General features: G+C 42.8%; 1 protein-coding gene across 1 annotated transcript in view; it reads left to right on the forward strand.

Moving 5' to 3' along the window:
- Positions 1-523: 523 nt before the first annotated feature.
- MINDY4 (MINDY lysine 48 deubiquitinase 4) overlaps positions 524-15,094 on the forward strand; it is a 107,675-nt gene continuing 93,104 nt past the window's right edge. The window contains exons 1-4 of the mRNA XM_021708457.1: positions 524-639; positions 4,008-4,195; positions 7,254-7,503; positions 13,066-13,475. Coding sequence (XP_021564132.1) covers positions 544-639; positions 4,008-4,195; positions 7,254-7,503; positions 13,066-13,475 — 944 coding nt within the window. The 5' untranslated portion in view covers positions 524-543. The remainder of the gene's footprint in view (positions 640-4,007; positions 4,196-7,253; positions 7,504-13,065; positions 13,476-15,094) is intronic.

Consider the following 15,094-nt stretch of genomic DNA (forward strand, 5'->3'; position numbering starts at 1 on the left):
AGAATAAGAGTAATAATTGTGAAGGTGATGTCAGGTGTAATAAAGTTTATGTAAACATGAATTCTTTTTTTTTTTTTTTTGACTTTTATTATAAAGATGTGGGGTACATTTCAGGGTTAGGTATATAAACATTGATCATGCAGGTACCCTTGTTGATAAGGTATGCCCTTCCCATCCCTAGCAATTTCCCTCAACTGTCAATCCCACCCCACCTCCCCTGACAGTTTCCCACTACTGTCAATCGCTTTCTTATAGCATTATAATTATGGTCATTCTTATTCAGCCTTCCTCACAAGGGCATTGCAAGGACCAAAATCTGACTTAAGAATTCATGTTCACTCAGAAATGGACCTTGAACATGAATTCTTAAGTCAGATTTTGGTCCCCACAATGTCCTTGTGAAGAAGGCAGAATAAAAGAATGACCATAATGAATGCCAGTAGTCTTTTCTTTGTACGCTAAGCCAGAAGGAGGTTTTGATTTAAAATGGTAAACAGTGATTCATGTTTCTCCCTTCAGGGCTTAAAGAAGACGTTTGTGACCATGGATCAGGAGCGCCCACGCTCTTATTACAGCATAAACAGCAGGAACGACCTTCGCAAGCTTTTGCATCTCGAATTTCTCTATAAGGAGAACAAGGTGTGTGCTTTCTAGGGTGGGGCATGGAGACCTGACACTGAGATTGGGCTGCCGAAGTGCTCAAGGGTCTGGCAGTGGCAGGGAGCCTTGGGGGACCTCCTGGCCTGCCACACCTACAGTCAGAGAAGCAGCTCTGGCCAAGTGTGAACGGATCTCAAGCCTGAGTGGGTTTTTCACCTCTGTCAGTGGTGCTGCCCATGGCAGGTTGTGTGTGTGGTTGTCAGAGCCTGGGACTGTGCTCAGCCCCTACAGTTACCCCCTGTGCTCCCTCCTCCTCACACATGGCTATTTTTAGTAAGACTGTACTTAAGAATATAGTATTCAGTCATGCTAAAATTTTCCACTCCCTGTCTGTGTTAGATTTTCCTTCTTGAGTTCTGAGGAATATGTTTGTTAGTCTTTAGTCGCCTGTGACATATAATTCAGGCAGGAATAGGAACTGGGTTTCGTTACTCAAGGTGGGTTGGCGTCGGGAAAGCAAATGGAGCGACTTTTCCTCGAGTGGGATGGGGCCTTTCCTGACCCCCCTCCCCGACTGGATCTCCCTCACCTGCTGGTACAGGCTTTCTTGTATGTTTATAACATTGGTACTAGAATATTTGTGTGGTTATTTAATTAGTATCTCTCTCCCCCACTACCTACCCCCAGCAGAAAGCCAGAAATGGAATCTTCTTTGTTCACTATTATATCCCCATATTTAACATGTTGTCTGATGACATAGTGAACAGTCAATATTTATTTGTAGAATAAATGAATGAATGTCAGAAAGAATGAATGAAGCTACAATTCTGACTTCATTGCTCTTTCTGTTATGAAGACAGAAGCCTCTAATTTGATTAAAGAATGGACTGTCCATCGAGAGTTGCCTTGTGGTGGGGGCACAGTGTTAGAGTCAGAAAGAAAATGATGATGGGTCGTGTAGTTCAACATTTTTCAGTTTTACAAAAAAAGCAATACGATGATATCTCCTGTAGAAGTACAACTTGTACAACATAGAAGGGAAGCTGCCCTGTCTGAAGTGGGGTAGAGGAGGTCCTGCCTCCTGCCCACCCTTCAGGGCCCAGGTAAGTAGCTTTTCAACTGCTGGTCCGATTCTTGTCCCCTCCTCCTCAGAGGGAGCTGTGAGCTAGAGAAAACTGGCTGTCTGAGGTCTCACAGTCAGTTACAGCCAGAACCAGGTGTTTTGATTCCCAACCCTATCATAGGAAATAGTGGTCAAGCAAATTTAAATTGTAACCCTTTTATCAAATGAGATCTTAGCAGCTTGGGTTGATATGGAGGTAGGACCAAGGCTATTTCTGAGACACTCCGAGCAACCTCTGACCTGCTTGAAAACCACACAAATATATATCATAGGTCAGGGAGGAACTTAGGCCAGCCTTCCCCAGATGAAGTGAAGGGTGGAATTCCAGACTTAAACCACCTGGCACCCACGGGAGTGCTCAGGCTGCCAGACGTTCCTGTGCTCCCTTTTGAGACAAACAGACAGTGGCAGCCAGGGGAAGTCCTTGGCGTCCTGGGGTGACACTCAGGCTCTTCTGTCTCCTGAGTGCACTCAGCTGAAGTCCTGTAGAAAGACGCTGTTGACCCAGGCAGTGTATACTCTGTGATCCTCCATCTGCTGTATTCTGGGGCAGGAGAGTAACTGTGCATCTTAGGAAGATTTTTCACAGAGAACGAGACAGCCACCCAGAAAATTCAGTGAGCCATTCTGGTTACATTGGGATTTTTACGTAAATGCACCTTACCTCATTTCTCAGAAGTATCTTTGCCATTCAAGTTCATTTTGCTCCCTCGCCATAATATAGGCTCTCTAAGGTAACTCCCTAAGACACTTAAGACATTTTCATTAGCTCTTGATAAGCACACTGATTATTTGATTTAGGTGGTAGTCGTTAGCTGTGATACAATGAATGGAAGCCTATATTTCATAGAAAAATGTACTCATTTGTCTACTTATTGCATAATAATTTTGACATTCACTTAGCACAGAGCTAGCATGAGCCTAGGAAAGCCTTGCAATTTAATATAATATTTCCAGTAACTTATTTTTCTCTATTAGATATACAGTGAATAAAAATGCCTATGTAAAATCAAGATTTTGAAAAACAGATAAAGGCTGTGTCTATTGTGAGCCAAGTGATGTGAAAAGCATAAGGTATAAATCAGGCAATTTATGGCCCTGAATCTCTCTTACTGAGACAAAAAGCAAGAAGGCTGAAATAAGTTACATAAAATCCTTCCCTCAACTCTCTTCATTGTAAACTTCGTTTAATTTTAGATAAAATGGTTTTAGTTTTTATCTCATACTAAAAAAATAATGACAAAACTGTCCCCGATTTTGACTGTGATAAATCTGTTGAATTTGGCCATCGCCCATGGGCCGTGGGTCTTAGTCTTGGAGGTCTACCGTATAGATGAGTGGAGTAGAAAGGGAGAGGACTTGGCATGCCCAAGGGTCCCCTCTGTCAGGCTCCTTGTCAAATGTATTGCTACTCTGATTGCAGTCACTGAATGCCCACGTCTAGCCACAGCTCTGCAGGACCTGGGTGTTTCTGGGTGAGTGGGTTGAGGCCCAACACATGGCTGGGTCCCTGAGGCCAGCCTGTGGATTATTGCTTGGATAGCTTGTCTGTTCAGATTATTTAGGAGAAATTTAAAAGAAACCAGGTCTTTTTGCTATTTGCTATTCTGGCTTAGTAAGTCTCAGTTGGGTATTTTTTAAAAACTCCAAAAGGAATATTTGGTATAGGCAGGGCTGGAAAATACATTATTTATTTCTATAGCCTACTCCTAAAGAATTTAATTTGCCTGTTTTTTAAAAATCAGGGTGTAAACTGAGTGAGGCCTGACCGCCTCCCGTCTCTTCGCATTAAGCCTTCTGCTTCTGTTGCCTCTCATCGCTGGCATCAGCGTTAGATGCAGAGCTCACAAATTAAGAAAATATTCAGCCTCCAAATGCTCATGAATCTGTAAAGTTAGTACTCCCTACAGACTTAGGGTTTTTTTTTTTTAATGAAAGGATATATATTTTATAAAGTTATTCCTAGGAGCAAAAAGTCAAGAGGAAATTTGCTTGGGTAATCCTCTGTTAATATCACATTTTATTATAATTGTTCATTGAATTGCCTGATGACTCATGCATTGGTTGCTAGTTTTTTTAGGGAGAGATTGTGTCTTTATCTTTGTATCCCTATCCAATACAGTACCTGACATATATAATAGGCAGCTAGTGAATGTTTGTTGTAAGCATGTATGAATGAGAGAGTTGATAAACTTATGATGAAGAGTTGGAATAGTTGTCTTTTTCACCATTTCCCTGAAGCTGTACATACAAGTAATGATTATTTTCCCTCTTCCAATGATAGACAAAGGAAAAGCCTCTGAGAACAAACCTTGAACTCATTACCAGTTACTTTCTGGATTACTTCAAAAATACAGCTAAATATTTCCCTCAAGGAATCGCAATCCCTGCACTCTCAGTTACAAAGAGACGTGGCCTTTCAGATGAAGATGCAGAATGGAGAGCATCATTGTCAGAAAAAAACAATGCCAGGTATCTCTTCCCACTTTTTGAGTTTTCTATTGTTGCCATAAGAAATACTAGAAACTTAGTGGCTTATCAGTCAGTGTTCTCCAGAGAAACAGGACCATTAGGAGTGTGTGTGTGTGTGTGTGTGTGTGTGTGTGTGTGTATTTGTGTGTGTAAGGGCTGGCAAGCCTAAAATCTGTAGGGCAGGCTGGAGTCTGGAAACCAGGTAGGATTTTGATGTTACAATTTTGAAGAAGAATTCCTTCTTCTTTGGGAAACCTCAGATTTTGTTCTAAAGGCCTTCAACTGATGGGATGAGACCAACCCACATTATTGAGAATAATCTGCCTTACTCAAAGTCAACTGACTGTAAATGTTAATTTCATTTATAACATATCTTCACTGCAACATTTAGACTGATAATATGACTAAACAACTGGGTACCACAGCCTAGCCAGGTTGACTTATAAAACCTAATCATCACAGTGGCCTAAAGCAATATGAATTTATTCTCTTATGGCTCTGTATACCAGAAATCTAAAATCGGTCAGACATGGCAAGATGTCAGCAAGGTTGGCCCCTTCTGGTGGTTCTGAGAAGAAAATCCATTTATTTTTCTTTTTTTAGCTTCTAGAGGCCACCTACATTCCTTGGGTTGTGGTCCCTTCTTCCATCTTAAAGTATATCATGGCCAGGCATGGTGGCTCAAGCCTGTAATTCCAGCACTTTGGGAGGCTGAGGCAAGAGGATTGCCTGAGCTCAGGGGTTTGAGACCAGCCTGGGCAACTTGGTGAGACCTCGTCTCTATAATAAACAAACAAATAAATAAAAAACCAGGCATGGTAGCGTAGTGAGGCCTGACCGCCTCCCGTAGACTACCATGCCTGTAGTTCCAGCTACTTGGAAGGCTGAGGTGGAAGGATCGTCTGAGCCCGGCAGGTCGAGGCTGTGGTGGCTGTGAACGTACCACTGCACTCCAGTCTGGGCGACAGAGTAAGACTCTGACTTAAAAAAAAGAAAAGAAAAAAAAGCACATCACTACTGCCTATGCTTGCATCATTACATCTCCTGACTTTGGTCCTCATGTCTCCTTAAGGACCCTTGTGATTACATTGCCCTACCAGATGCTCCAGGACAATCTCCCAATTTCAAGATTCTTCATCACATCTGCAGACTCCCTTTTATCTTGCGAGGTGCCCTATCCATAGATTCCAGGGAAGCTGTGGACATCTTCCGGGGGCCCTCATTCAGCTGCCCACACTCTGTTTTCAGAAGCTCTGTCATGGAGTACTGTTATGTTCCTGTAGAGACCATGAGAACAGACACTTTGTGATGGAGAATACTTAGGATTCAGAATGTTTAATTTAAATTCCGTTATTTGTAAGGTTTGGAGACTTGCTTTGTTTTGTTTCTTAAAAGCAGGTATAGTATTCTAAAAGGCAACAACACACTGTAGAGATGGGAAACATCTGAAAAATAAGGTCTTTTGGAAATCTCAGGAAGAAAATGAGTTGACATTCTTGATTGAACCTCCATTGTCTGGAGAATAGTTACGTTAAATTACAAGCTTCAAACTCTGCATGCAATCACCAGTAGTGTTTTCTCCTGGCTCTCTTGGGAACCGCCTCCTTTCCTGATGGTAACCAGAGCTCAGGCATGGGTGTCCAGCTGCCAAAAGGTGGGACCATGACAAACACCTAGCTCAAGGCTTAGGATGCACAGCGCCATGAGGGGGGTAAGAAGAAGCTCTTCCTCTAAAGGCATTCACTGCCTGGCTGGACAATGAAATATTTCTGATACAATAAAAATAAAATGCAGTGAGGAAACAGTTGAAGCTCCCAAGTCTCACCAAGTGACCCAAGTTAAACACTTGGGTGTTCTTGCCTCACCTTCGCCTGTTGTTTTCTGCGTCCTGAGTCCTGCGAACTCCTTATACCCAGTGATGCTAGACTTTCCCTCTTCCCTGCCCTGCTGGCAATGGCCTGAGTTCACAGCCCCATCCTCTTTTGCTGGGTCACTCCCATGGCTGTTCCCTGGTCTCCAGGCCTTTAGTGACCTTCTCCTGGAATCCACTGTCGACCTAAGCTATTGTGAGCTTTCCACAAGATAAGTCTGGCCACGCCACTCCCCTGCCAAAGGTCTTCAGACGCTCCTGCAGTTTTCAGGATAAGATCTAAACTCCTTAGGATAACTTGCAGAGCTGCGTCCATGACCAGCCCCTGCTGCTCCCCTGAGCATGTCCTGCTTACAGGTCTGCATGCAGGAGACTGACCCTCTGCCTGCCTATCAGTTCTCTCAGACTCAGGTGCTGCCTTCACTGGGGGCCCTTCTAGACGTCCCCAGGCTGCTTCCAGCCCCTTCCTCTGCTTGACATGTCCCACTCCCAGCACAACTGCCCCTCCCATGTGTGACCCAGTGCTGGACAGGAAACCGGGCATAGAGTAGGGGTCAGTACCCATTTATACCAGAGCCTGTGTCAGAGGAGTGTTGACTTTCATGTGACTGGAGGGGGAGTTCTTGTACACTGGGTCTCCTGCTTTGTCTCATAGGCACGCTCTCACTCTTGCTCCTTTTCACTCCTTGCTCACTCTCACTCTCACTGTCTCTCACCTTCTTTTGCTCTCTTCCTCTCTCTCTGTCTCTGTCTCACACTCAACCTCCCCCTCCCCAAGAAAAAAGCCATAGCACACCTGACCCCACTTCCCCTGACCAGCAGGAATGGCACGTTTGCCGTGGTGTGCATGAGGCTGGGCCCTGTGTACCCATGCCTGTACTAAAGGGTTATGGTTTTCCTTAATCACTAGGGTCAAGAAGAACAAAGATGCTCTTAAGTCTTAAGGACTTAGGGAACCGATTACCAATCATCATCTCTAATTGTTGGCTTGTTTACTGTCTTATTTTGTAGGCCAGACTTGTTCTGGTGTATTTTCTCTTCCTTACCTTCCATGGTATAGCGCTGGCTGGTTAGAAGTCATCACGCCTTTACTAATGGGCTTGTTATGAGTGCCCATTGAGTGTGGAATTTATTGTTACCGATTCCTTACGGGGAGTCTGTTTTAATGGAAACACTTCTTTTCCTCAGACCTGGCAATCTCGATGGGGATGTACTTGGCAATTTCGTGTCATCCAGAAGGCCCCCACACAAAAGTATTCCCAATCAAATGGTCCCGGATGAAGTCCCCAGCTTGGCCTCCTTGTGGGAGATGATGGAAGAACCCCACGCGTCATCATCCAAGCCATCCATGGATGTGAAGATAGGAGAGAAGACCAGGCAGCAGTCTGGCCTGATCGCACAAGGCATGATGACTGGGCCCATCGCCACTTCCCCGCAGGTGGGGCTGCTGTTCTTTCTGTCTTTTTGAGACTGGAGGGTAAGGACTGGACAAGGCTTCTGGCACTCCTGGGTCTTTTGGGGGATACCCCATGGGACAGCCCAAGAAGGGGCCATGTGTGTGGGGATGGGATGAACACCTGCCTCTGTTTTCACCCTGGCTCTACTATCATTGACCAACGGGGCCTTGAGTAAGTCTGTCTCCTTCCCTGCCCTCAGTTTACCCATCTTATCCATGAGGTGGAGACCATGATTTTTTATTGTTTTGCTGAGTGAGAACACACCTACCCAGCATTGTCTTTGAAGTTCAGGAGTAGGGGAGCAATCCAGGTTTGGAGAACATCTTTTAAAAAAGACTTTAAAAACATAATAGTCAAAAGGGAATAAAGCCCCAAATTCTTAGAGTTTCATTTGTTCTGCTTTTATTGTTTCTCTTGAAGAAAAATAATTCTAAAATTGTATTGTTTTATAGTCTCTCTTAAGGAGGTACCATGGCAGGGTTCTGTTAGGTGGGGAGACTAAACCAAATGAGAAAAAGATGTAAAAGCAGCTTGTAGGACAAACAAACAGAAAAGCCAAGCAAAAGCAAGCACTCAGCTCAAAGAGTACTATCAGTCAAATCAGGGAGCCTGAGCCAACCCAAAATAGATTGTCTGTCCATGGCCAGCCCTGCATTCTCACCTGCCATGTGTTTAGATGAGTGTAGATGTTGGCACTATTCTCGAATTCATTCGGAATCGGGACAGAAGAAAGAGGATCCTCTCCCTGCCCCCAACCTTGCCTCTGCCTCCTTCTTGTGGAACTTTGGCTGAAGTTTTTATATTTCTCTTGGCTGTGGTGTCTTGTTAGACTAGCTGTCTAAGGCCCCTTAGAGCCGCTGGGATTTCGATGCTCTTGTGATCCTGTAGTCTGTGTCCTGATCAAGGAAGGGAGTCTGTTCATCTCTGTATGGTTCAGGCTACTCCTTGATGTCATGCCCCATCCTAGGTGACTTCTTGTTGAAGAAGTACTTTCATAAACTGGACATTATACAGAGGAGAGGGGCTAGGAAGGTGAAGAGTTTGGAGGAAATTAAAAGATTTGGAGATGTTTAATCTTGTGGGAGACTAGCAGATGTAAGAGACTTCTTCAAATAAGGCGGAAGGAATAACTCACCTTCATGTGAGGCGAACTCTATTAGCTTCCTAAGTTTGGTCTGTGAGTCTCCTGAGAACAGGGCTCCATCATGTTTGCATGTAGCACATGATGTGTGCTTGCTGGCCCTTTGCTGGGTTGAGTGGTGTAGACTTGCCTGGTGGCTCCGGAGAGCACAAGTGGCACTAGTGCATAGCGGTTGGCATAGGAGCCTCAGTCAGTCACAGCTGCCCCAGCAGTGGAACTGGTTGTTTTGGAAGGGACTCAGCTAGTTGTGTTTGGGAGTAGCTAGGTACCCTGTCTGCTGGGGACACTATAGCAAGGGTCCTGTCTGGTGAGAGTTTAGATGGCATCAGCAGTTTTCAGACTTTCAGTTTCAGAATCTCTTTAAACTCTTGAAATTATTGAGGAGTCCAAAGAACTTTTGTTTATGTGACTGTTTCTATTATTTACTGTATTAGAAGTTAAAATTCAGAAATTTTTAAAAAATTACTTACTAAATCATTGAAAAATAATAGTAGTAAACCCATTACATGTAATACAAATATAGATATTTCTTCTTTCTTTTTTTTTTTTTTTTTTTGAGTTGGAGTCTCACTCTGTCGCCTAGACTGGAGTGCAGTGGCTGCTCCTGGCCACCGCAGCCTCGACCTGCTGGACTCCGGCGATCCTTCCGTCTCAGCCTTCTGAGTAGCCGGAATTACAGGCACGCGTTACCATGCCCGGCTGATTTTTTGATTTATTGTAGAGATGAGGTCTCGCTGCCCAGGTGGGTCTCGAACCTGCGGGCTCAGGCAATCCACTCACCTTAGCCTCCCAAAGGCGCGGGATTACAGGCTGAGCCACCGAGCCCCGCTCTTTTTTCTTTTTTTATGACTTAATATATTTTTAAATTTTGGGTCAGACATAGTGACTTATGCTTGTAATCCCAATGCTTTGGGAAACTGAGGAAGGAGTATTGCTTGAGGCCAGGAGTTTGAGCAGCCTGAACAACTTAGTGAGAATCCGTTTCTACCAAAAAAAAATGATCTGGGTTTAGTGGTGTGGGCCTGTATCCTAGCTCCTTGGGAGACTGAGACAAGAGAATTGCTTGAGCCCAGGAGTCTGAGGCTGCAGTGAACTATGATCATGCTACCATACCCCAGCATAGGTAGCAGAGTGAGACCCTGTCTCTAAAAAGGAAACCAAAACTCCCCATCAAAACATTGAAATAAATGTGAGCTATACATAAATTTAGGAAATATTTCTAAAAATATGTATATATATATATATATTTATTTTTAAATAAGATAAAATTATTTTTATTTATTTATTTTTATTTTGATCTTGAGTTGCTGGGCTCCTGCCTCAGCCTCTCAAGTAGCTGGGACTGCAGGTACATGCCATATACCCAGCCTAAATAGTAACATTTTTTTAAATGAAAAAAATAAGTATATTTTCCAAAACAAAAAAATTAGTGAAATGAGTAGCATTGTTTTGCATTTTATGCCAATCTCTTGAATGTCTGGCTTAGTAGAAGACAGTTCAAGCTTCATATTTGCTTCTGCTTTAGCCTGTTGCAATATGGTGTTTTGATTGAAGTGTAAGAAGAAAATCTGGCCTCACACAGATAAGCAGTTGGAAAAGGGAAAAGTATTTTAATAGCCCTTTTAGAAGACTAGGTATTTTTCTTTGACACTACACTGAAACTAAACAAGCTGTAGTTTCTTAATGTGGCATCTTAAAACATCTCAGTAAACTTTTTCTACTTTATCAGTTTCCATTGGGCTGTCTTGCACTTTGAATTTTTTACCCCTGCATGATTTAGTAATGTGATGCATTGATCATTTGGAAGATATTAGTTATTGAGTTATACAGATCTTCTAAAAGTGGACACCTTTCAACATACAAAAAAAAAAAAATTACATTTGTTGATGTCATTAACCAACTCATCAGAAAAGTCTTTTAAGTATTGCAAAGCCCTCGGGCTCACAGTGGCAGATATGCATTTTCCAAAATTCTGATTTTTACCTGATAGCCTGCATTCTGTCACTGGCAATACACCATTTGTTTCCTTCGAAGTGAGAGGCTCAATTGATTTTCAAGGAAATGCCTGCCAAATACCCAAGCCTGAATAACCACAGTTTGTCTGTCAGTAATTCCATGTAAACACTGCCAAGTTCCTCCCAACTTAGTCACATAGTGCGCACTGCTGTCCTCCGCACTCAGTGTCTTTCCCGTTTGCCCACGGGATGTGTGCAGGGTCTAGAGTGAAAAAGTCTAATAATAATTTTTATGCTTCAGTGGGGACAGTCCTCACTGAAATTCACACCTTATTCATTTGTTTCTATTGCGAGTGCAAGGTGATAAGGAATGCCGCAAGTAACAGTGGAATTTGGTGCCTACCTTGACTATGCCCAGGGCAGCAGTTTTTTTCATTATTGCTTAGTACACAAAGTTAACACAGCTATTTAGTAGGAAAATAGTTGAGTCCCGGAAGCTTCTGGAGACTTCTTGGGGCCGGTGGCTTGCCCTCTGAGAGCCAGTGGACCAGACAGACACCAGGGACCAGCAAATGTGTGCAGTGGGGACCCCTTCATGCCTGCATGTGAGGGAGATGACTTGGACCTGCTTCACTGCTAAGGGCATTTTGCAGACTTTTCCTTTTGGTCATTTTTTTGGGAAGTGAGGTTTTCCCTGGGGCATATGAATCCTATGAAGGACATTGAAGGACAGGTTGCTATAGAATTTTCTGGAAAGCATTTTGTGGGCCTTTGAGTACTTTGGCTATACTTATTGGTTACTCAAGAGAAAAGAGCCAAGGATTACCAGGTATTCCACCGTTTTTCTATGAGGTCAGCTCTGTCCTTAAGAATGACTGTAATCATATAATGAAACTTGAACATCCAACCTAATACTATAAGAAAATGACTGACAGTAGTGGGAAACTATGGCGGGGGGAGGGAAATGGGATTAACGGTAGCAAATATCTGTCTGGGGATGGGGAAGCACCTCTTATCAATAGGGTGCCTGAATGAAACGTATTTGTATACCTAACCCTTAACTGTACCCCACAACATCATAATAAAATATATATATATAAAAAAAGAATGACTTGTAAGAGCCTGGGCTCCACCAGCAGTTCCGGCTCCCCTAGGCCAGGAGTTTGTAGTTTAAGTCTCCTTGGGAATGGTGACTAATGTCTTCCTCTCTCTGCGCCCAGGATGCCTGGTGGCTTTTGGAGGAGGCTTATAGTGCCTAGTAATTTCCACCAGGACAGAACATTACAAAATTAGCTTTCCTTATTCTAGCCCAGGCTTTGCCATTTGGTCCTAGATAATTTTTGGAAATGTTGAGAGGTCCAGAATTTTAAACCAGGGAAAATTCCAGGGGGTCTATATTTGTCCCCCTACCTCCTCCCACATTAGTAACAGCATGAGTCCCATTTCATCAGCTAATCTTTGCTAGTAAGAGAGGATATTTGGATATTTCAGTTCACTCCTCTGGAATTCCTTCATTTCAAAACCTAAGCAAATCTTGAGCGCTTTCTAGGTAGGGGCTGTTGAGTTGGGAGCTCCATAGACACCAGAGATATGTGAAAAGTGGCCTCTGCAGTGCCTGGCCTGCCATCAGGAGGGGCTAAGACCTTGTTTAAATGGAGCCGGGCAAATAAGCATAGCAGTGGTGAGCACTGGCTGACTGCTGCGACATGTCTGGCTCTGTGCTAGTGCCTTACATGTGTCTCATGTCGTCCTCACCATGGTCTTGTGGGAGGTGAGCACTACAGGCACCCCATCTCTCATTCAAAATCTTTGGACCAGATGTGTTTTGGAATTTTAAATGTATTCTTTTAATTTAGAAAGAAAGTGCAGCGTATTAACCACACTGCAAATAACACCTGTAGCAGGGCTTAGGGTAGCAAATACACGACCATTTCTGCAACAAAACGTGTGAATATTCATACTTTTAAAAGACTGTAAGTTAGAAGTTTTTGCCACAAGATCCCAAAGAAATTTCATTTTCAGAGGTTTTGGGATTTAGAAATGACAGGTAGTGATTGCGGACTGGTTATATTACAGGTAAGGAAGCGAGGGACAGAAGTTAAATAGTTTGCCACAGGTGGCCTGGCTGGTAGATGGTGATTCAGGAATTAGAAACTGGAGCGACAGCTTTACCGGCTGCGTGAACCCGCTCTCTGCGAGGGGTGTGAGAGAAAGACTGGGGCCTGTTCTGGGGCTCATGCATGTGGGGTGTGTATCAGTGACAGCGTCACAGAAGAGGGAGCATTTGAGTAGCACCTCCGAACAGGTGGGATTTTAAGAGGAGTCAGGGAAGGGAACAGATATTTCTGGGGGAGGGCACTTCATGGGCAAATGCTTGAAGTGGTATCAGGTGTTTTTCAGCTTTCCTAGAGGGGGTCCCTCAATGCTTTTGTTTTTGCCTTGTTTAGGATACTTTCCACAAACATTTTCTGAGTCAATCCCTGGCTTTGAGCAGCACCATCCAAATCCAAGAGGAGCAGAACCGGAAGGGTCCTGATCCCTGCCTTTGCACCCTAGACCATCCAATGTCACAGGAGGTCCTGGCTTCAAGCAATGGCTCCACCTCCAGAGGCCTCCTGGGTCAGTTTAGTGAACTGACCTTAGAAAAGCCGAAAACCACCTCCAGCAACCCCCCCTGCCTGCCCAGCAAAGGGCTACCCCAGCCGGAGAGGGCCAGGCCAAGAGAGCTTTCAGAGGACAGCCCAGCAGTGGACAGCAACCCAGATGCAGACAGGACGTCCTTGAAGGTCTACCAATTTGGTGCGAATTCCAGGATGACCCGGAAGAGACAGGAGAGAGCATTCAAGCGGCAGTACAGGTGAGTACAGCCTGCCAGGTGAGTGTGCCGTGCAGACATGATGACTTTTCAGAAAGAAGTGCCACCTCTCACATGTCCAGTCCCTAGTTGCTCCCAAGGGGCCTTCTTAGCCTCCTTGATCTCTCATAACGACCTGATGAGGTAGGAAAGGCAAGGTTGATCACAGCCAAGCAGGAAGAAAACTGAGCCAGAGTTCACACACCCAGGAAGCTGAGGGAGGTTTCTTCAGCCCCTCTCACTTCTTCCCAAAGCTGAAGAAGGCCTTAGCAGACAGTCCTAAAACAAACCTGCAGACAGGTCCAGTTGATGTGGGCAAGAAGTGTTTCCTGTGGGAGGCCATGGATATGATGATGTATCAGCTTCCACAAGGCTCCTTTTAAACATATTTTAGTTTTATTTTTTACCCCACCCATCCTGTCTTTTATTTCTTTCACAATAGGCCTACATGATGATACCTACATTGATTAATTTTTGAATGATAAACCAACCGTACATTCTCAGAGTAAAAACCCTACTTGGTGTACTATACTATCTTTTTATATATTGTTGGATTTGATTTATTATATTGTATGTAGGGTTTTTGTGTATATTTTTATGAAGGAGATTGGCATATTTCCTTCCTGTAATAGCACTGTCAGATTCTGGTACCTAGGATATATTAGAAGTTGTCCCTTTTTTTTGTCCTCTTGAAGAGTTAGTGTAAGATTGGTAACATTTATTCCTTAAATAGTTGGAAGAATTTACTGGAGAAACCATCCAAACATTGAGTTAAAGGTTTTAAATTATGTACTCAATTAAATTTTTTTAATGTAAAATTTCTAGTTTTTGAGTGTTAGTTTTGGCAATTTCTATTTTTTCAAGGAATTTGATCATTTTACCTATATTTTAAATTTACTGGCATAAAATTACATAACTACATTATCTGCTTATTATCACTTTAAAGTTTGTAAGATCTGCAGTGCCTTCTCTGTTTCATTCCTGATATTGGTAATTTGTGTTCTCTTTTTCTCTCTCTTGACTAGTCTTACTAAGAGTTTATCAGTTGTGTATTTTTAGAGTACCAACTTTTGAATTTATATGTTTATTTTCCCTTTTATTGATTTCTGCTCTTTTAAAAAATTATTTCCTTCATTCTACTTTCTCTGAGTTTAATTTGCTATTATTTTTCTAATTCATTGATCAGGCTCTTAACTGGTTCTCAACTTTCTTCTTTTGTAATATCTTTTCTCTAAATAGTGCTTTGTCTGTATTCTGTAAGTTAATTTGTTATATACTCATATAATTTAGTTCACATATTTTCTAATTCTCATTGTGGTTTCTTTTTTTGACCCATGGGTTATTTAAACGTATATTGACTAATTCACAACATGTGGGTATTTCTCTGGTTATCTTTTTGTTTTGATTTCTAACTGATATTATATTTTTACTTTATGATTACAGTCCTTCACTATTTGTTGTGATTTCCTTATGGTTCAATATGTATTTAAAGTTTATTTCTTATAAGCAGTTCATATTAGAATTTTTCATCTATTCTGATAATTTTTGTTTTAGATGGAATAATTATGGCATTTACATTTTCCCTTTACTTGAAGAACTCCCTTTAATATTTCTTTCTTCTT

The sequence above is a fragment of the Carlito syrichta genome, unplaced genomic scaffold (genome assembly GCF_000164805.1).
Source record: "Carlito syrichta isolate Samal-C Ts95f unplaced genomic scaffold, Tarsius_syrichta-2.0.1 Scaffold138305, whole genome shotgun sequence".
Lineage (NCBI taxonomy): Eukaryota > Metazoa > Chordata > Mammalia > Primates > Tarsiidae > Carlito > Carlito syrichta.